Source organism: Anguilla rostrata, chromosome 13 (genome assembly GCF_018555375.3).
Source record: "Anguilla rostrata isolate EN2019 chromosome 13, ASM1855537v3, whole genome shotgun sequence".
NCBI lineage: Eukaryota > Metazoa > Chordata > Actinopteri > Anguilliformes > Anguillidae > Anguilla > Anguilla rostrata.
The window spans coordinates 30,217,129-30,238,912 of NC_057945.1; the positions used below are offsets into that span (position 1 = coordinate 30,217,129).

The following is a 21,784-nucleotide window of genomic DNA, read 5'->3' on the forward strand; positions in this document are numbered from 1 at the left end:
CTTTATTCCTTCAAATACATTTACAATACTATATTTTAAATACTGTTTTTTAAGTATGGACGGGAAAAACTGATTTTAAAAAACCACACTATAGCCTAAGCCAAATTCAGACCACGACATCAATGAGAAAAGGAGAGGGTGTTGTAAACTAATCCCATGCAAGACATTTGGGGGAATTTATTATTATTATTATTAAAACCAGAGAATATTCGATCTGTGGATTACAGTAATGGCAATGTCATGTTTGTTAAATTAGTTATTTTACAGGTTTTGAGTTTCTCTACCCTTTCGCAGGGAATTTAAGATTAATTGCTCAGTATGCCCAAATAACGGAAAGGATTCGATTACCAGGGATAAATTACACAATGACATCCTTCAAACAGGCATGGTAGCTGGCGAACACATCATTTTCTAATTATTTTCAGATCTCTAGGTATTTTATTGAGACATTTAACAAAACTTGCTATGAATCAGACAGCGCTTTATCCATGCTACTACACTCAGTTGGAAAAAGTGCAGGTGTGGCGCCCTCATACGCTTTTAGTCAGAGGCGCACGGAACTACTGAACAAAAACAACGCGGCCATCTTGGATCGAAAAAAACATTCGCCAAAAGCGCCGAGACATAAAATCTATTTGATTTTGCGTACCCACGTTTGCTTTAAACCAACATTAAATGCCCAAATGTTTTACGTCCTGTCAATTCCATGCTGATGCCTTATCCAAAATCAGGAATTAATACTAGTGTGACGATTAAATCGGACTTTATTAATTTCCCACTAGCTCTCTCTTGAGCGGTGCTGTATCATCCCTTACTTTCTCGTTAATGACGCTTTCAGCCATTTGTCCCTCCCTTTAACTATGGAACTGGCCAATAAGAACACTCCGGAATCCCACTACGGTGACGTTCCATGCTATCTGCGCATGCGTAGTACCGCCTAACAACCCCCCCACCCGATTCTCATCAGAGTAATGATGGCGGCGGGCTCCGATCTGCTGGACGAGGTTTTCTTCAACACAGAGGTGGACGAGAAAGTAGTTAGCGATATTGTGGGGTCCCTGGAATCTGAGCTTGCGGGCTCAGGTCACGGGAACCCCGAGGCAAGGGTCCAGACTGTGCGGAACCACGTTGTCAGCCCTGTAGTAGGAGGTAATACTAATGTCCAGGAGAGCAAAATGGGACTTGCACAAGAGGTGGCAAAAGCAGGTAGCTAGCTAGCTAACATGGCTAGTGTTGTTGATGTAATTCTTTGCTTTTTTATTTGTTTTTAAGGACAGTGTTGGAAGTTAATTAATCGTTGTACAGAATGGTTACTGTGTTGGTATTTTTCGCTCTCACTTTCGTTTCTTTTCGTCCTCACACAGGAGCTGGAGTGCAAGGGGGTGTTATTAATAATACGAGGTCCCAGAGTTCAGCTATGGATGCAACAACAACAGGGATCGCACCAGCGGCTAGCTTGGAGGCAACCCCTGGGCTCAGCCAGGGCAAATCGGCGGCTGTCAGTGCCATGGTAACCGCGGTGTCCAACCATGCAGTGAGCAAAGGAAAAATAGGGACATCAGCTGTGCAAACTTTGAATGGAAGCAATGTAATGAACTCTCACACTTCAGGAAGTGTTCCAGATTTCACCGCAACGCAAGTATCAAGTAGTTGCAGCGGCAGCAGCGGCAGTGTAGGCAACAACAATGCTGCACCTGCTCTCACAGTTGTCAACAACGGACCTGGTTCGGTTGTAAAAGGAAATGTAAACGTGTTGCCTTCGACCTCGAGCACTGTCATACAGGCATCTTTCGTCAACGCACAGAATGTTACTTCTACGGTGATATCGTCTCAGGCTTCTGGTCTGAGCAGTGGACCTACCGTCACACTTGTGAGGCCGCCTATGCAAACAGCTGGATCGAATGCTGCTCAAAATGGGAATAATACCGTCAATGTAACGAACCTACCCGCCCCTGGCACATCGGCTATGCCTTTACAGACAACAGTTTTGAATAGCAACCAGGCGACAGTCTCTGTGTCTGCGAGTGTGACAAGTAAGGCAGAGTCGCCTAAAACAATCATACAAACTACACCTCCGGCTGTGACACCCGGTGTCGTTCCAAGTGCGGGCAACTTGACACTCGCCCAGCCTATAGGAAGCAATCTGCAAGCTGTGACTCCCGGTTCTGGAGCCATCGGAAAAAGTCCAGTTTTGCAAAACGTAACAAGGACTTCCACTCCAGCGACAGTTGCAACCAGTCCTGGCGGGATTCGAGCCATCGCGCCACAGGTGTTAGCTCCTCGACTCCCACAGACGCCCCAGAATCAGCCAAACATCCAAAACATTCAGCTTCCTCCAGGTACGTTTTTTGTTTAATTAAAAAAAAAAAAAAAACATGTTTATGTAAGCATGGGTGTTGACTTATTAATTTATTAATTTGTTGTGTTGTGGCAGCATGCTTTCAATATTAGATTATGTTCGCTGGAATTTGACTACCAAATGTGGTTCATCGCACTTAGACAGTGATACAGTTGTCCTAAGCATAAAGCAATTTATTGCACGTCTTTCTTACTCTCAGGCTAACTTAACGAGCACTACATTATTACATTGGGTACATACTGTGCGTGATGTCAGTTTAACGGGAATCTAAATAATATTCTATATTTCACATTTGTTACACTGACTTTCTCATCTGTAGCATCTACATGTCAGAGTACGTTGCATTGGCAAATGCATCGCCCAAAGGCACGTGCCCTTACAAACGTCGACCATGCTTATCATTAGCCCCATTTCCCACCAATACCCTACACAATCTGGAGCTTTCATGGTGTGTGCGCCTGTGTGTGTACTCATTTTTATATGTAATAATTGATCCTTTAATTGGTTATGTTTTTCGAACTGTTTTCATTCAGATTATGATTTGACATGTTTTGGAAAGTAGAGCGTGTTATGAGCCCCTGGTAAAAAATGTCTTATATGATTGGAGTGCGTTTTAAAGACAGCAATGGGTGTGAAATAATTTCTGCCTCTTCAGCAATTTAGTTGTAAGCTACTGATTAACATTAAGAATGATTAAATACTTGTATCATTTATATTTTGTAGTATTTGCTCAGTTGCTCAAGCAAACTTAATTTTATCAAATCAGCTGGAACAAATTCAGGCATACGAAGTATGCTCCTGAGACCACTGGCAGAAAATTTACAACTTTTCCTGAGTGACTTAGATAATTTTGTGTCAGGACACGTAAAGTGCATATAATTACAGTGAATGCATATGCAAGGACAAGGGAATGGGAAAATGACAGAAAAGAGCATTGAAACAGCAAGCTGATCAGTTGTAATCAGTATTAAAGTATAAAGTATGCATTTACATGCAAGTCAACACTATGAAAGGTGCAGTTAAAGTGCATGTTTTTGATTGGCCCAAACAGTTTTTTTGTGCAGTGAAGCATGTTATAGACTTTCAGTTTTTACAGTGGCTGGCATTGGGGCATTCTGGGGCTCATGAACACGAAAGCAAGGACATGCACTTTAGGTAAACTCTGAAGCAGCTTGTACAATGACATTGTGTCTCCATGTATATTGTATGGTTGTGTTGATTGTGTAATCTCATTTTTGGTGGGAACTGTTTCCTATGCTTCATGCGTTCTGAGACTGCTATGCTTAAGGAAACTGTGGCAGTGCTTCGCTTATCAACATTACTACACATGTCCTTGGGAGTGAATAACTTGTGCAGCTTCAGGACTGAGAAGCAAAGAAGTACCAGTGCAGTGTAAAAGCTGATATTTATTGTTTATAATACTGAATAACCACTGTAGAAAACATAATACTGAATATAAGCTGCTTGGGAAATGTATTTTCTTGCTTTAGATCCCAAAGCCCTTAGTGCCCTAATACCGTCCAGCAGGTCATCAGAAACATTGATACAGTAAATATAGCCTATATGAACAAATCCTTCACTGAACGCAATAAGCGGGCCAATAAAAAACATAAACACTAAACTGAAATAATATATTTTTTTAAATCAGTAAGTGAATTATCCTTTTAATACTGAAAGTGTGGTTTTTGGGGGTCCCTTCCCACTTGTTATGATGGAATGGCACAGCCCTCTTGTCAGGCTGTCAAGCTGTAATCTAGTGAAATCACACCTGTTTTATTCCACATTCATGTATCTGCTCATTTGTTGCTTTGCCGTACTGATTCTATTGGATTCATCTAAAAGTTAGGTTTATTTATGGATAGCTGACAACCCAATTTTTGATTAATGTCATTGAATGTATTTAATGATTTAACATTAATATATGTCTTGAGTGCAATGTTGTGTTGCATACAACCCACACACACACACACACACACAAAACCTATTTCTGACTTTACTGTTTTGGTTCTGTGCATTTTATTAAGGGAAGGTTTGTGCTATTATTTAATTAATATTGTCATATGTACTTCTAAACCAATGGTCTAGACCCCAGAGGCAGAACACAGATTCTCAAGGGCAAACTCCAAAATCAAACAGAAATGTAGACTGCATGTCCTGGACTCGGTCTTTAATTTGTCCCTGGGTGGTCACTGCATCGATTAGTGCAGCGATCACAACATTGGACAGTTCAATGAGCTAATTAGGAATGGCTGCAATTTTGCCCAGTTATCATACACGTTTGGTTAGCAGGCCCTGGCCTTCATCCACAGTTTCAGTAAGTGAATGCAGATGTAGGGAGCGTGAGCGCTAAGCTCCTGTGCGCTGGACCAGGATTCTGTGCTGATTCACAGCTTAGGCTGAACTGTTTGTTATGGCTTTGTTGTCAATATTTCATTTTGAGCTTTTGTTTAAATTTTAAACAACTGTCAAAGTGGTTAAGGTTGTCAAACAATTAAACTTTTAAATAAAAAATGTATCACATTTATCATACATGAACATTAATAACATTTTGTGTGATAGTCAGCTCCGTCTCAAGATGTCTTCCCTGTCGTGCAAAAGCTAACTACAGACTGTAGTGCAACTTTTAGATAGCTGTACTTATAAATAGTATAGAAGGTTGTAGGTTCCAACCCAGGATCATGCGCTGCTGAGCAAGAAATCCTTCCTTGGACAGTGGCACTTAACTTAAATAGGCATCCTGCTGTATACATTTATGCTGTGGTACCCATGTACCCTGGGTGTACCAAATGAAAACAACAGGAATAAGGATAAAAACTTGTGATATTCATGTAACGCTTGTGTCCTTGGAAAGGTTTTTCTTGGGATATGTGTGGTCATTATCTTTAGCGGCAAAGATGGAATTGTCCAGACGTAAGCTGCGCTATGGGGGGGGGGGGGCGGTCTGGTGATTGCATGTTGTGGCCACGCCCCCTGAGTCCCGCCTCCGTCCCTGTGTGCAGGTATGGTTCTGGTGCGCAGCGACAGCGGGCAGCTGCTGATGATCCACCAGCAGACCCTGGCCCAGATGCAGGCGCAGTCCCAGTCCCAGAGCGCCATGGCGCCGCGCCCTGCCACGCCCACCAGCACTCCTCCGGTCCAGATTACCTCTGTGCAGGTAAGCGGGACTGACACTGCCCTCACTGCTGGAGTGTCTAGGAGCGTGAGGACACATCAATCAACAGGCACCCATCCGATCCAGTAAATACAACGTGCACAAAATTCATCCCTAATTTATCTATCATAGTAGAAGTTTTATTTTAATGTTCATCGTCTCACGGCGGTTTGGTCCTTAGCAACTCTGCAACTCTGTTTACGTTTTCTGACTCGACCTCATCACTCGCGCTACTGTTGTTTGTCCTTCTGCCGTCAATAAGTTTTTGCTCTCTTGACCTCACTTTTGTTGTGTGTGTATTATTGTTGTGTTAGCTGGGTTATATGTATATTGATCGTTTCTTACTGTATCAGATTGTTTTGGGTTGCATCGTAGTACGGTTTGTGATCCAAATATCAAACTGTTGCTTCAAGAATCAAAATCGTATCCTGTCTCAATTAAGCCTGGAGTTTACACCCCTAATAACTTTTACACCCCTAATAACCCCTCTCCATAATTTTTATTAGCTAAACCCAGCTGGTAACTAATATACTCCAGGTGGTTACACAGGTTGAAATTAATTTATGGGTGACACAAGGCTTGAAAACAGCACTGCCAAATGCAAGTACATATCAGCAGGTACTTTAGTCAGCTTTACCACCCACTATAGTTGTACTGGTTAACAGAGGTGGGGAGAGACACACTCTCCATTTCTTTTATTGGTAAAAGTAAAAATAAAAAAATGAAAAGTAACAATGAAGAGTAGTCAGAAGAAAGAGAAAAAAGGTGTTAACCCAGTGATAAATGGAAAGTTGATGAAGCTGGTGGGACAGGGATTTTGGTTGGTTTTTGAACATGGGGTGGGAATTATCTTGCCTTACTTTTATGAATTCTAGCTATATGACTTATCCTTTATTCAGCAATGGTCAGTGATGAAAACATTTTGATGAATTTTGTTTCTAAAAATCTTTTGTGGCTGGTAGACATTCCAGCCCTAGCTTTAACTGAGTAACTTCCCATGATTCCATGATTATGAGGATGCTGATGACATAAATGAGATTCCCCAGAGTGTTCACTGTTAACTCCACCCCTTCCAAATCCCTGCAGGCTCCTGGGACCCCCATCATGGCCAGGCAGGTTACGCCCACCACCATCATCAAGCAAGCCACGCCCACCCAGAACTCAGTGCAGGCCACCACCACGCTCCAGAGACCCCCTGTCCTGCAGGTATGAAGCCACGCCCTTCTGTCTCTGGCTCCGCCCCCATTTCCCTCTTTTATTCTGCCATTGGCTTTGTCCTCATTCTTCCTCATTCATTTCCCTCCAACCGCCACCAGAGTGCTCGTATCCATTAGCTATCATGGCCAGTGGGCTTACTCAATGCCTGTCTTTATCTTGGCTAGCTGAGGGCTAGGCAGCTATTCATCCCTGCTGCAGGTATTGTATCTGGTGGAATACGTGCAAAGAGGATAGTGTGGTTTGTTTATTGTTGCTGGGGCCGGTGGGTGCGGATCGCGTTGCAGTCTGACTTTGTTCTCTCCTGCTGAAGCATCCCTGCGCCTCCTCTTTCCTGGGGCTCACTCACAGGGGCCAGACGCTGGCAATGTTTCCTTTTGCTTTCGCTTGGTCTTGTTCGTGTTCTTTTTGCTCTTGTTCATTTATTTATGTATTTATTTATTTAGAAGGCACGGAAACAGCCAACATTGTGAAAGGAGATTTTTTTCCATGGCAGATAAAAATCAGTCAGCCAAATTCATAGGCACTTTCTACTGTGAACTGTAAAAGAGACTTGTAAGCAATTTAAGAAATGAATAGAGATCAGCTGACTAAAATTATATCACATTACAAAATCAGATATCTTTCTTATTTTTATATACAGTTTTGTTTATAAGTTACCTTAAACCCTCCATATAAACAGTAAAGCATATAAAATGGTTCAGGTATTATAAGAAGGATATAGATTGTAGGGCTGTGCTCACAGGAGGAAGCTGCCAGGGGCCTGAGTGTGTTTTAGTGGAAATACACACAGGAGCTCAGGTGGTGTAGTTTCCGTTTGAGCAGTACTGTACTGTGAGGTCAGTGTGCGGTTAAACCGAAGGACTGGCCACTGTAACGCACTGTCATGTTTCGTAGAATCCCATCATGCTCGGAGGGGCAGCCACGCCCGCCTCCATCGGAACTCCGACGCCAGTGCAGCCCGGCGCGGCACAGAGGGCGGTGACCGGGAGCACTGGGACGGCCACGCCCACGACAACGGTGCGGGTTCGAGGGACCGTTAACACGCACGGCATATCTGTGCATGTCATACAACATGCACGCCTTAACAGCATCCACGCCTTAACAGCAAGGGCTGAAGCATCGTGGTGTCCAAATCTCCTAGTTGGCAGGGAACTTTGTACATTGTTCAGACACCACAAACGCTGAATTGTGGGCACTGTGCTATAGATCACGCTCCCCCCAGTAGGTACGATGTTGTATTTGAGATTCTCCCGTTGAGTCCATGGGTGAAGTACCGGCAGCTGCTTCGGGGACACACAGTTAATTCCTCTCCAGTGCAGAAGAGTCAGAGTGGAGAAACAACTCGTTGGAATATCTTTCTCCAAGAACAAAAAATTATGCAGAGCAAGCAGTATTCTGTTTTGAATGGGAATCGTGGGACCTTGTCACAGCTGAGCTATTGTCCTCTCAGATTTAAAGAGTTGTATTTTAAAAATATTTTATAGGTAATACCAAGATGGTCAGGAAAATAATTCAGTGAAGAAAATACAAATGTGACAAGAAATGTTGAAAATAATTTTGTTTGACATTTCCTTTATGCACTTCCTCATGCATATTTACGAAGTCTTTGCTACATTGAATAACTTATTAAATTTCTTCCGGCTGTCACATTTTCTGTCTTCAGTGATCTGAATGCTCGTAGGAAATGCAGTGCATGCTTTTGGATGCTGGGACTGTATTTTGAAATTAGACTGTTTGCCTCGAAGCCCTGATATGGACGGCATTTAATCAATATGAATTCAAACACATTCTCACCTTGTTGCGCTTCTGACAGACTTATCAGAGGACAGTTAAGATTGAAATTCTTTTAAAGTGAGCCTGTCTTTGCCGCCTCCTCAGCATAACCAGGAAAACACAGTGGACATTGGGTTGTCACTGTCAAATGCAGTTTTACTATCAAATGGTGAGAAGTGCATTTCGAATGCAGCCTGTGTCTCTCTCGTGTTTCATGAGCAGGAAACCTTGGAGAATGTGAAGAAATGTAAGAACTTCCTGTCCACACTGATCAAGCTGGCGTCCAGCGGGAAGCAGTCGTCGGAGACCGCGGCCAACGTGAAAGAGCTGGTCAAGAGCCTCCTGGTGAGTCCCTGAAAAATTCAACAAAACATTTTCATTTTGGGGAAAAAATTGTGAGAATTGCATCTGGTATCCCGCTAACCATGAAGTATTCCTGAAATATTTAAATATATTAAAAAGTAATGAAAAGATTCAGATTTTTCTTGGACTGTACCAAAAATAAAGTCTCTCTTTTTTTTTTTTTTTTTGCTGCTCACTAACATTATTTGCTATCCTTTGCTATCAGGTGTGGCAATAGCTGAGTGCTGATAGTGATAAAAAATTTTTGCTAGCTTATTGATTTTTGTGTGTGTGTGCGCGCGCGTGTGTGTGTAGTCCTGTTCTCTTGGGCAGCACGTCTGATCATTTCTCTTGTTTTTCTTGCAGGAAGGAAAGATGGAGGCAGAGGACTTCACCAGCAGGCTGTACCGGGAGCTCAACTCCTCACCCCAGCCCTACTTAGTGCCTTTCCTCAAGGTAACAGCCAAACTTTTACAGCCAATCACAAGCTGCTGAAATCAATTACAAGCAATTACAGTTAATAATAGTGTATGAGGAATGTCTACTATATAACCTGGCCCCCGGTCCCATTTCACCTCCTAATCACTCCCCCTCTGTTTCGAGTTACGCGTAATTATAAGCATGCTAACGTTAGAGCCACTCAGGCAGGCATCAAGGGGATGGGGAGCGGAAAAAGCAGCAGGTCTGGGACGCCCCTTTTGTTCTGCTCCGACAAATTGGAATATATAGATCGGAGTTTACAAAGAATGAATTATTGTCAATAATAAATCATCATAACTTGAAAGGATATCGCTTAACAGTTGGACACAGTGAGCGACTTTGAACCACCGAATTTGCATTACGAGCAGTGATTACCGCAGTTTAGATTGATGTTATCAGTGCACTTTATTCAACAAAATTTGCATCATTTGAGACAACCCTTTGTTTGCAAACAAGAAAATACCGCAGTGACTATGCTGATTTTCTTTTGAAATGGTATGACATGGCAGTCAAATGTAATTTAAATGCAGTTGGCTCTGCCATGCTTTAACAACTCCGGTAAGGACATTAAGCAACGCAATGCCTGCTGGGTCAGCACTCGCTTTTTAAGCCAGCGCTTTTATTTCCTCGTTATTGAGGGAGAGTCATAGGGCCGAACAGCCACTACCCCTCGCTGAAATTTGGCTCGCTCAGTTCTGGGACAACTCTTGTACAAGATGGCAAAGTGCAAAATGAGTGTTAGTGTGTAGGCGTGTGATTAGGAGGGGAATGGGGACTGGGCTTTCGTAGCTGGAGATCTGCTGTGACATTGCTGTCTTTTTGTATAGCTGGATGTTAACTGTAGAAGTACAAATTGCTTCAGGGATGGTCTTGATCCCAGTAGTCTCTCTGGAACATCTGGAATGGGAAGTCACAGTGTATGACATTAGTTTCCTGCAATCTGATTGGTGCTAGCCAGTTTCATTCAGCATCATGTTATCGGTCACTGTACCAGTTGAGGCTCACCGATGAGATTGAGATTTACCTAAAGTAACTCACCACCGGTTTAGTAGCAAAGTTAATCCTAGAATTTGTATGGACTTGTCTCTCATCAAAGGCTATCTGAAGCATAACACTGCACTCCTGGGGCACAAACCTGCAACCTTCTGGTTGCAAACACTGCACCCATGGTTTTATGTGCAAGGTTTCAGACACTAGTTGCATGCAGTTGCATTTCTCAGTTGCATGCAAATTTACAGTGAAGGCCCAGGTCTTGGCTTTGAATACAGCCTGAATGAGAGGCCTGAACTGATCTTTTGAGGGCTCATGTGGGAGTACCCCTACCCCCTGCTCATGCCTGTGCCCCCCCCCCCCCCCCCCCCCCCCCCCCCCCCCCCCCCCCCGTCCACACAGCCACGCCTCACCACTGCTTGCCTGCAGCAGCCCGCCCAGCCCCGCCAGCAGCCCGCCCACGCCGCGCAAGTGGCCTACCCAGCCCTCACAGCCCGTCCACCGCGCCCACCAGCCCACCCCACTGGTAATCCATGACGCCTGAGCCTGCTCACAGCCAATCACAGCCCACCCCACTGGTAATCACTATGACCGCCTGAGCCAACTCACAGCCAATCACAGCCCACCCCACTGGTAATCACTATGACCGCCTGAGCCTGCTCACAGCCAATCACAGCCCACCCCACTGGTAATCACTATGACCGCCTGAGCCAACTCACAGCCAATCACAGCCCACCCCACTGGTAATCAGTATGACCGCCTGAGCCAACTGACAGCCAATCACAGCCCACCCCTCTGTAACCCAAATGACTTCCTGAGCCAACTCCCAGCTAATCTGAGCTTTTCCGCCCATGACAGTCATATCTGCTGTTATATATTTACAGCAAGAAATTTTAATTTGACTTATTTTGAAAGTGACATGAACATTAACCAATTTGTTCATTGGAATGGCAACCTTACAGGTGCCTTATTTTTTAAATTTCTGCTATCATTTAGTTGAAGTTAATAAACAGTCTACCTGGGGGTAGTCAGGTTCTCATCAGAACATTGTTTTCTCTCCTTTTCCTCCATGTCTGCTTTTTCAGTGATATGTGTCCTTTTAGCTGATACACCTTGTCCTCTTTGACTAACAGTTTAATTTTGTTCTCCCTCTTCTTTATTGAAAGAACTCTTGTCTTTCTCATGTTACATTGTTTCTCTGTTTAATCACATTTCAGGTTTTTATGAATGGATTCGTTTTTAACACTTGCATTTACGTATCGCAATAATGAGTTTAACGTGCAATTGTGCACGCTACTTCTGTGCTCCTACCCGTTTAGCTGATCACTCTTTCTGTAACTGTCTCTGAGTTTTTGTACGAGGTGTAGCCCTGTCTGCTGGACTAAAAGCTCTGGCAAATTAGATGAGATTTCCTAGTTTCTTTTCATTTTACAAATACAAAACTGAATGACAAGACATAGCAGTTAAAATACTAGGAATGGTGAAAGAAAATCATCCAGGCAATCTGGCAGTAGAACTGTCCGGCTAATGCCTTAACCTGGGCAAAGTCTGATCCTGTGTGATATATCTTTCTGTAGTCCTCCTCCAGATAAGACAAGCTATAGATGTTCAAAGTGACTAAGTCTAAAGATCCACGCTTTGCTCTGAAGTATCCTGCCTTTCCCAACTTATTCTGTTCCCTGAACAGTGTGCATGGCTAATGACAAGCACTCACCAGCTTACAAATGAATTGCTGTCTGAACTTATATCTCTGTCTGTCTTGGACAGAAGAGCCAAGAGCTAGTAAGAGGTGGAAACCAGCCCAAGATATTTTCTGTGATATTCTTTATTAGAAAACAACCTGTATATCCTGAGTGCCTGAATGCCTCTAAGATTATAAAAGCGCTTTGAGGCTCATTTCTCCAGCTTTACTGCTGTGGAGCATCTCTCTCTCTGTAGCAGTCATAAGTCAGTGTGCTATTCCCTTTTCCAGTTTTATGGACATCTATATGTGTAATTATTTTGAGTGGCCCCTTGCACTCAAATAGGTCATAAAATGCTTTTTCGTTTCCTTTTGAACTCATAAATGGCTTAAGTATTTCATGATTGTCTTTGCCCGCCAAGCTGTTGGCAAGTGTGAGCATGGTGTGTAAGATGTCTGTTGGGAGTGTGAGGACTGTGTGTAAGATGTCAGTTGGCAGTGTGAGGACTGTGTAAGATGTCTGCTGGCAGTGTGAGGACAGTGTGTGAGATGTGGATTGGTGACGAGGGTGTGCCGTTTGCCTGCAGGTGCTGCACCAGTCCCAGCAGCCGGGGGCGATGGTGCGCCCCCCCCAGGTGACCCTGGCACAGACGCCCATGGTGACCCTCAGGCAGCCCCAGAGCCGGATTATGCTGGGACAGGCCCAGATGCAGGTGAAGCAGCTGCAGACAGGTGAGTGGGGGGGGCAGTTTGCTGTTCAGCCTTTTGTTCATTTAGTTTCTCCTGAGATTCACCTCTCTCTCTTCATCTGCTTCAGTGCGTCAGCTCTTCCCATTTGTCCGGTGGAGATTAGTGTAATTCATCTCAGATTAAAAGATATACCCCATGCCATCGAAAAAAGCACTCATTCTTTTGAAGATAAGTCTTTATTTAAGAACGACTTAAAATAATTTTTTTAAAATTAATTTATCAACCAGTTTGGAATTGGAAGTTCTGTTATCTCGGGTACCCATGGTATAACCCGTAGTCACACAGTGCATCTGAAGCACACGCACTCCCCTAGTGCACAGACCCCGCTAACCAGTGACCTGCTGCACATGAGCACTAGTGCGGTTAGGCCTGGAGCTGTATCTCTCACTGGCAACAGCTGGCAGTCGGCGGGCACCTTCCGTGGCATTGGGGAGAACTAAAGCTCCTGGAGCCTGAGGAACTGTGGCTGTAGACAGAGGAAGTCAGCTGTGTCCCTCTGCTGTTGACTCTCAGTCATAGTTGGCTAATGACTTTGCTCAGAGTCAGACCTGCCGTGTCTAGGCAATTGGGTCCAGTCAGTACTTATGATAAGTATGAAAGTTTGCTCATTAGCTAATTTAGCTCTTCGGAAGTTCCTGGACTGGCCTCAGTGGTCACTGAGAGAAGCAGAGTGACGTAGTGAGCGCCATGTCCCCTTTAATACCATCAAACGTCTGGTAGTCATATTCCCCCTCACTTTCCCTCTCTCCCTCAGTGCCTCTGGTGAAGCAGGGGCTGTTGCCTGGAGCCAAAGCGTCACCCGTCGGCACGTCTCTGATCACGGCAGCACAGAGGAACAAGCTGAAGGAAGCTGGAGGCGGGTCTTTCAGGTGTGTGTGGATGAGAACCAATCAAAAGAGCTCCTTATTTTTTCAGTGCAGTTCAGTGTGAGGTCGTAGAGTGGTATTGGCATGTGCAACTGATTCTGCACCTTTACACACACAAGTGTATCTCTTCCGCGCATTTATCTTTAACTCTGCTTGTGACTTGGCCATTAAAATCTAGCCTCAGTGTATGAATGAATGAAACTACTGAATGAATTTATTTAGATTTATTTGTAAATAACGTGACAAATGACCAGTAAATATGGATCCAGAAGGGACAGGGTGGTAATTGGCCAATGAGGCCTGTTCAGGACGGCTTGCTCTGTCTGGGTGTTCAGGGACGACGATGACATCAACGATGTGGCCTCCATGGCTGGCGTCAACCTATCGGAGGAGAGCGCTCGCATCCTCGCAACCAACTCGGAGCTGGTTGGCACGGTGACGCGGTCGTGCAAGGATGAGGCCTTCCTCTACACCTCCATCCTGCACAGGAGGATATTGGACATAGGTGAGAACCACGCCCAACACTGCCCCCCCCCCCCCCCCATCCTAACCCAAACACTCCCGTCACTCACCACCACCCCTGGCTTTGCCCCCACCCTGCAGGTAAAAAGTATGGAATCACGGAGCTGGGGCCGGAGGTGGTGAACCTGGTGTCGCACGCAGCCCAGCAAAGGCTGCAGAGCCTGCTGGAAAAGGTGTCTCAGATCGCCCAGCAAAAGAACGTCTCCTTCAAGGTCAGACAGGAAGAGGATGCGTTGATGTGTGTGTTGTGTGTGCTCAGGCCTTATAGGGAGCAGTGGTTGTGGTTTGGTGCGTGTGTGCGTTTGTGTGTTTGTGCGTGCGTGTGTGCGGGCGAGTGTTTTTCACTGTGTGCATACTTAAGACGGTGTGCTCTGCGTGCGGAGGATGTGTAGTACTGTCAGTGGGCTGAAGATGGCGCCCTTTCCCCGGGGCTTTGCGTGCCTGTCTGCAGGAGGACGGCCGGTACGAGCAGGTGACTGACGTGCGCGCTCAGCTCAAGTTCTTCGAGCAGCTGGACCAGATGGAGAAGCAGAGGAAGGAGGAGCAGGAGAGGGAGATTCTCATGAAGGCAGCCAAGGTACAGAGACGCCAGCTCAGCCACAGTCATGTTCTGAAGTTCTGTGCCAAGCAAGTCACCATTTTTATTATTATTTAAATAAAACTCCCATTTTATTTATGGCACTGTTGTGACCTCTACTTGCAAGTAGTAGAAAAAGAAAATTGGTTGTTCTTCTAACATTGAGAGAGCCTCAGTGGACATGCATGGAGATGGTAAAAAAATAAGTGCAAATAATAGTAATCTTATTTTAACTGCTGTTCTGTGCAGCTTGATTACATGGATTGTGTCCACAGTGGGCTCCTGTGTAATGATGTCCCAGTATTTGTTTTTACTGGTGAAAATATTGAATGTTGTGGTGAACCGTATTTCTGTGCGTAGATCTGGCTCGGATTGCGGGTGATTTGGCAGATATGTTCTTATGTGTGGCTATTGTTAGGCTGTAAACAAGCACTTATGCTTGGTAATAATGCTGCATTGTTTATGGAACCTGTTTGCTTAATGTTTTAGGCCATAACAGACAATTACTATGAGAATGTTTTTATCCAGTGCATTTTCTACAGTGATAATGCAGTAGTTTTCTGTTTAGTTCTGTTCTGTGGTGTGTTCATAATTGTTTTGTATGATACTCAGTACAGTGGTTACGGTTTGTTATCTTTGCATAGTGCCTTGTTTGTACCATGACTTCTCTGGGCAGGGCACTGTGCACTGAATGCTCTTTATGGTTATTATTCTGTGTACTCATTTCTCTGTTTAGTGATTTTTTTTTTTAGTGATCTGAAATTATTTTCTGTGATTTGCCCTCAGTCCCGATCACGGCAAGAGGACCCAGAGCAGCTGCGGTTGAAACAGAAGGCCAAAGAGGTAGGAATGACAGTGTGTGCGTGTTTTTGTGCGCGTGTTTGTGTGTGTGTGTGTTTGCGTATGTTTGTGCGTATGTGCGCATGCGTGTTTGTGTGTGCGTGTATGTGTCTCTAAGCCAGAGCTGTGTGTGTTTCTCAGATGCAGCAGCAGGAGCTGGCTCAGATGAGGCAGCGGGACGCTAACCTGACAGCGCTAGCAGCCATCGGGCCCAGGAAGAAACGCAAAATGGACTCACCTGGCAGCGGTGCTGGAGCTGAGGTACTGACCCCTACTGTGGATAGTGCATCCAGACACATAAACACACATACACACACACACACACACACACACTGAACAAATACTACACACACGCACATGCAAGCACACACACACATACACACACACACACGAGTATGTGTGTCCAGGATGAGGGATATTGAGGTATTGTCCTTTAAAAATATTTTATCAATGAGAAATATTAGTCACATAAAAAATAATATAGTACTTCTATAATTCGTCACTCGGCTCTACAGACAGAGCACAGTTGTACTAAATATGCACCTCCGGCTCATCTAAAGCATCGCCTTTTCTGAAGGAGCCTTCCCTCCTCACCTGACGGGCTGTGCCAGGCGATTGGCACAAATATTTTCCCCATTTCTCCCCCTGGGGACTTTGCCACAGATTCCCAGGCTTCCCCATTGCCCAGTTTGGGAGCCCCTGTCCTGAATCCGTAAGGTGATAAAATGGCGGCCTGTTTCTTCCCTCTCCCCAGGTGTCTGGCTCCAGCCTGTCTGCGGCCGGGAGCTCCAGCTCCGGGGGGTCCAGGCAGTTCGCCCGTCAGCGCATCACTCGCGTCAACCTCAGGGACCTGCTCTTCTGCATGGAGAACGAGCGGGAGACCAGCCGCTCGCACCTGCTGTACCGCGCCTTCCTCAAATAGCGCCCCCTGGCGGCGGGGGGCCTCCTGGCTAGACTGCAGGACTTTCAGCATTCACCCGGACATTCGATTTTAATGTTGTTTTCACCTTTTAAATTTACTCTTTTAATGAACATATAAATATTATAAATATATATATAGTTATAAATTTTACAGAGCGCCTTTTTGTAACATGCAAATGAACAAATGTACAAAAATATAGTAATACCTTCAAACCATTTTATATTTCTGTTTATATAAAAGACTCCCCGTTTACATAAATAAAATTAACAAAAATGTTTCTATAAGACAGTTATTATTATTTTATTACTGTCGTGGGCCTGTGGATTCCTTTGATTGAAGACTTCTTTGCTCCTCTTTACTAAGTTGCCTTCTTGCCAGATGAAGCCATATCTTTGTATCTGATCTCTACAGGCAGAATAATTCATTTGATCCGGCTGTTTTACCGTTTCAAGCTGACACACAAACACGCGGCTCTATTGTCCTACCTGTTCTTCGCCTGTTTGTTTTTTGTTTGTTGGTTTTTCTGCTTGGTTTCTTTTAAATGGCCGTCTGCTGTGTATGTAATTGTTTTAATCAGTTTGGGTTTTTATTTATAAGTCTGCGCGCTCTCTGTGTTTGGCCCGGCGAGGTGACTCCTCCGGGGGGGCCTTGGCAGCCAGTTGGTATGTCCGCAGAGCTGAGAATCAGCCCTTAATAGAGAATAGCTACTTTTGACAAAAGCATTTGATTCATTTCTCAGATATGATGAAAATGCCCTTCTCTCAACACTTTTCATTTTTCCCTCTGTGTGTATATACTTTAATTATTTTTTCTACGAAAAAATTGAAAATATTTTGACTCCTAATAGATTGAAAGCTTTCTAGTTTCCACGAATCAACAGCATTTCTCAACTAGAGAAATCAGTATTTGTTTCTGGGCAGTAGATGCCAATAGCTGGGTATTACATTGGCATGCAGGGGTGGAGAAAAATGTGATTATACGAAGCTGAGAAAGAACTGCATTCAGTTACGGACCTGCTTTCAATCAATCAGTCATACAGAGGGACACCCCCCACTTTGGAACTGGGCTTATATTATTATTAACGATACTAATCAGTTCTTCATATTTTTTTGCAAGCATTGCATTGAAATTGTCTACCAATGGAATTTTATTACTGTATATAATTTAGTTTGTCCTTTGTAATTTGTATAAAGCTATGCTAGTTCTTCATCGAACCGCCATTTTGAAAGACGCAGTGTAAAGAGCCGCTTGTTCTTCCTGTAAATCTATTTTTTAGTAACCCCAATCACCGTTACTCAGCATCCTCTTTCCTCTTTTTCACCGAGAAGAAAAATGAGACTAATTCCTGGAGCATAAATTGTTTCCCTCTCTTGTACATTTTGCACAGTCACTTGTTTATATGTAAATATTTTACCTAAAAAAAAATTTAATTGCTATTGTTTTATATAGGATTGAAATGAGAATTAACTCCATCATTAAAATGAAAAATCTATTTGTAGTTTCTTTTGTCTTGGCGTCCTGTTGTTTTTACCTTTTTGGAAGAGGGAGTGTGATTCACATTTTAGACTATGGTGATACAGCCTTGAATGAAATCAACATTCACACGACCCAGTGTTCAGAAAGGATTTAGATTATTGCATTTCTCTTCACTCAGCTGTAGAATTTGTTTTGACTCTTGGTGAATTGGCCATTTTGTTTTGTTTATTTTTCCCTCTTGAGCATTAGGTGTTAACTCAGTTGGAACGCATGTCCAAGCACAAGAAAAAAAAACTTTAAATGTTTAACTTCTTTGACTTAAATTGGGTTTATGCAAAACTTTCTCAGTAAAATTCCAGTAAATGGTCTTAGCTGCTATATTGTGATTTTGACAGTCTGTGGTCTGGTTAGTAGCCACAAGAGGGCAATGCAGAGCCACTCTACTGTGCATGCACCTGCTTACGAATCCATCCATTGGAACAGAAATGGAACCACAGTTGCTGATTTATTATCGTCTCCACCTAGTGGACCCTGTGCAGGTTGAGTTTTGAGTTTGCTCTCTGCAGTATATTGTCACCTGGATGCTTTGATTGGCAGCCTGCAGTGTTTATTCAAATGCTGGGTGTGAACATACCTGCTCCGTGTCCACTGTTAAAGACAGCCGTGGCACAAAAGATTGATGGCGTTTCACGTTTGCTGAAGTGTGAAGTGTTCAGGCGCGAGCCTGTGATGCGCTCCTCGCCCGTTCAGCAGCTGGAGGAAGTGATTAGATTTATGTTGCCATTCAAAATGCCCCGTCTCAGAGAGGAGAAAAATAAATGCTGCAGAAAATACAGAAGTAGATCAGCTCGTGGGTTCTTCTGTTGTCACTACCTCGTTATATCTAGGCCCTTGTGAATAGAACTCATTTTGTGCTTTAGTTGAGACCGGGTTGTTTACAGAGAGCAGGGTTGTTCTCGTTTTGAATGTTATGTTGAATTTTTATTTTAAAAAACGATTTTTTTTCTTTCTTATAACCTCTGCAAAACTGGAATTGGAAGAAACATGAATATGTGGATTAATCCTGGATGAACGACACGTGAGACGTGAGAAACATTGCTGGGGGGAAGAGTCGGGTGCTGTCACTTCTCTGAAGAATAACCTCCAAAGTTAAAGCCCACAGGGCTGAGAGAACAAGCTGCGCCTCCAGCCTTTTCCCTTTAATTGAACAATTAGCCTGGAACAGCTGTTACCTGTTCGGAAAATGACCTGCTTCCGCATTATAGATCTGGACAAATGAGTCCGATAGCATCTGCAGGATGCTGCTGGCCGCTGTTCTTATTAGCTCGCGATTTCTGCCTTCGGTGCATCAGGCTAAATGCCATTACCCTGACAGTGTTTTTTATGGATTCTGCAAATCACCTGGTGCGCTTCCAGGACAGTCTGCTTTGACCCACTCTTCATTTGCTCCCTTTGTAAGTCACTGTAGTTCAGATGTCTTCATAAGCTTGAAGACTACCTCTGCGTTCTGGCACGCCTGAATCAGCTGGAATTTCAGATCTTTGGGTGGATTTGTGAGGCAACTAGACTGTAATCGGGGAGGGACATTCAAATCCAGGCCAGACGCTGTTCTTTCAGAGAGTACTCATTTTATTTCTTAACCAGGTTTCTTTTTTGTCTCTCAATTTGCAATGCCCAAATATATTTGTAGGCCTGCCTGGTTGCTACAACATCCATCATCAATTTGGTGCAGTGCAAACAAGCTGAGCTTCACAGTCTTTATGTAGAAGGACAACTCAATGTGCAGCTGGTATAGACAGACTGCAGGTGCCTGACCAACCAGAATAAATTGCTGTTGCGCAGAATTCAGAACTACTCCTGTGATGCTACTGCCAGTTGTGTGATGCCATGCCACTGGTAAGGTCAAGATTTGATACTGACACTTGGAGTGTATGTCTGTACTGGAACAGGCTCATAGTCAGAAGCCACACCAAAAATGGAGTTATGTCACTGTGGCTACTGGTGTTTGCTAATGGTGTAAATAATGTTTACAGGCAGAAATGTTTCGACTGGATAATGAGAAATCTTACTGGTGTATTATTTCAAAGCTTACTGCTGTGCTAGTAGGAAGTACAAATGTGGAAATAATATCCTGAAAACGAATCTGACCCAGCCCAAATTATTTATTTTTAAAATGAGGGTTTCCAGTTGTTTTTGGTCAACTATTGAAGCTCTAGATTGCATTACTTTTCAAGGTGGAGTTGCATAGCTTCAGTCTTTTCAGTTGCAACCCTACCATTTTCCACCAGGTGACACTGTTAATACATTGAATGGTAAGTAGAGTGGAGAAAAAAGTATAGTCTCTCTGTTAAACTTTGTAATAATAAGATTATAGCATAAATATTAATGCAGGTCTCACATATACAACTGTTTATAACTCTCGATTGGCATTTTCTAACCACACATCATATGTCATAGTTACGGTAACATGGATTCATTTTTTTACTTTAAGTCATGTGCTGTCAGTCTTCTCCCGTGCTGTTGTGATTTGTGATTTTTCATGTGAACTCAAATGTAGTGAGCCAGAAACTGATTTTGGTCAGTGTTCTGTAAGAGTGCAATGTTATGAAATTTTGAGAGAGAGAGAGAAGGGGAACATGAGTTCACTGACTACAAGCCTTATTACACACCTGTAAGACACTTCTGCTCTTATGTCCTTGTTTTCTTTGATTTCTCTTAATTATTGGAGATTTGTCAGCGTTGCCTCTTTATGACAGATAATTACTGCCAACAACCAGTATGGAGAAACTGAGGTTCTATAGTCATAATCTATTAAACTTCCATTATGCCCTTTCACTTCACCCTGCTGATTCATACACTAGAGAGCATTTATACCATATTTCAGTCATATCTTCTGCCTGAGTTTGTGGACTTCTTCCATTTTTGTCGGCACCTTGAACATCTAAAATAATTGTTTGTCTTCAGGCTTTACGGTTTCAACAAACTAACATTTTATGGACCTTCCCCATGTTTTCAGTCTCAGATTGCGCTTCTCTTAGTGAAAATGAAAAAAAAGCACTTTGAACAAAATGAAATTTGACAAACCGTAGCCATGAATTAGCATAATCCTTAAAGCTGTTAAATTTTCGTAGTTGTCTTTGTGTTCAATGTTAGCATGCATCATTGAAGGGGTTCTAGGGGTGTGATTTGAGATACTCTTGAAGTGTGACTATGAGGCTTTCCTTGATAGAAGACTTTAGAACCGTGTGGTTGCCTGGTTACACTTCTAGCGTATATGAGTGATGCCATAATTGGTAGACTTCTGGAGGAAATTGGCCACTTTGTTTCCCTCACTTTAAATTTCTATCCTCTGATGCCCCCCCCCCTCCCCCCTTGCCATTCCATACTGTTATTCTCACCTGTGAGCCTCCTCTGATATCAAATAAGCAAGACCTTGAATCGTCTGCTCCTACTAGAGAAAAGAACACTGGGTTGTTGGTTTTACAGTCAAAGGCAGTTCTACCACCTTGAACCTGTATCATTAATAAAATAAATATATTGACCTATATTAGTTGTGATCAAAATAACATTTTATTGCTGTTATTACTGTGTGTGTATATATATATATATATATATATATATATATATATATATATATATATATATATAAAGTATAGTCTGTCTGTTAAACTTTGTAATAATAAGATTATAGCATAAATATGAATGCAGGTCTCACATATACAACTGTTTATAACTCTCGATTGGCATTTTCTAACCACACATCATGTCATCATGTCATAATTACGGTAATATGGATTAATTTTTTTACTTTAAGTCATGTGCTGTCAGTCCTCTTTA

The 21,784-nt window shown here is 43.3% G+C and overlaps 1 protein-coding gene across 1 annotated transcript; it reads left to right on the forward strand.

Annotated features, from left to right (window-relative positions):
- The first annotated feature begins 941 nt into the window (after positions 1-941).
- Positions 942-17,969, forward strand: LOC135238339 (transcription initiation factor TFIID subunit 4-like). Its single transcript, XM_064306125.1, has 16 exons — positions 942-1,206; positions 1,365-2,339; positions 5,359-5,513; positions 6,597-6,716; positions 7,623-7,745; positions 8,724-8,846; positions 9,210-9,319; positions 10,743-10,839; positions 12,582-12,726; positions 13,499-13,613; positions 13,946-14,115; positions 14,214-14,344; positions 14,584-14,709; positions 15,496-15,552; positions 15,691-15,810; positions 16,304-17,969. Exons 1-16 carry the CDS (start codon positions 972-974, stop codon positions 16,469-16,471), a joined length of 2,970 nt encoding a protein of 989 aa, XP_064162195.1. The 5' UTR covers positions 942-971; the 3' UTR covers positions 16,472-17,969.
- Positions 17,970-21,784: the final 3,815 nt, after the last annotated feature.

Excerpts from the sequence above, each read along its gene's own strand:
- LOC135238339 (XM_064306125.1), top strand. The coding sequence starts at position 972 with ATGATGGCGGCGGGCTCCGATCTGCTGGACGAGGTTTTCTTCAACACA. Across the intron at positions 8,847-9,209 it reads AGCTGGTCAAGAGCCTCCTG|GAAGGAAAGATGGAGGCAGA; the intron begins GTGAGTCCCTGA and ends TTTTTCTTGCAG. Across the intron at positions 13,614-13,945 it reads GCTGGAGGCGGGTCTTTCAG|GGACGACGATGACATCAACG; the intron begins GTGTGTGTGGAT and ends CTGGGTGTTCAG.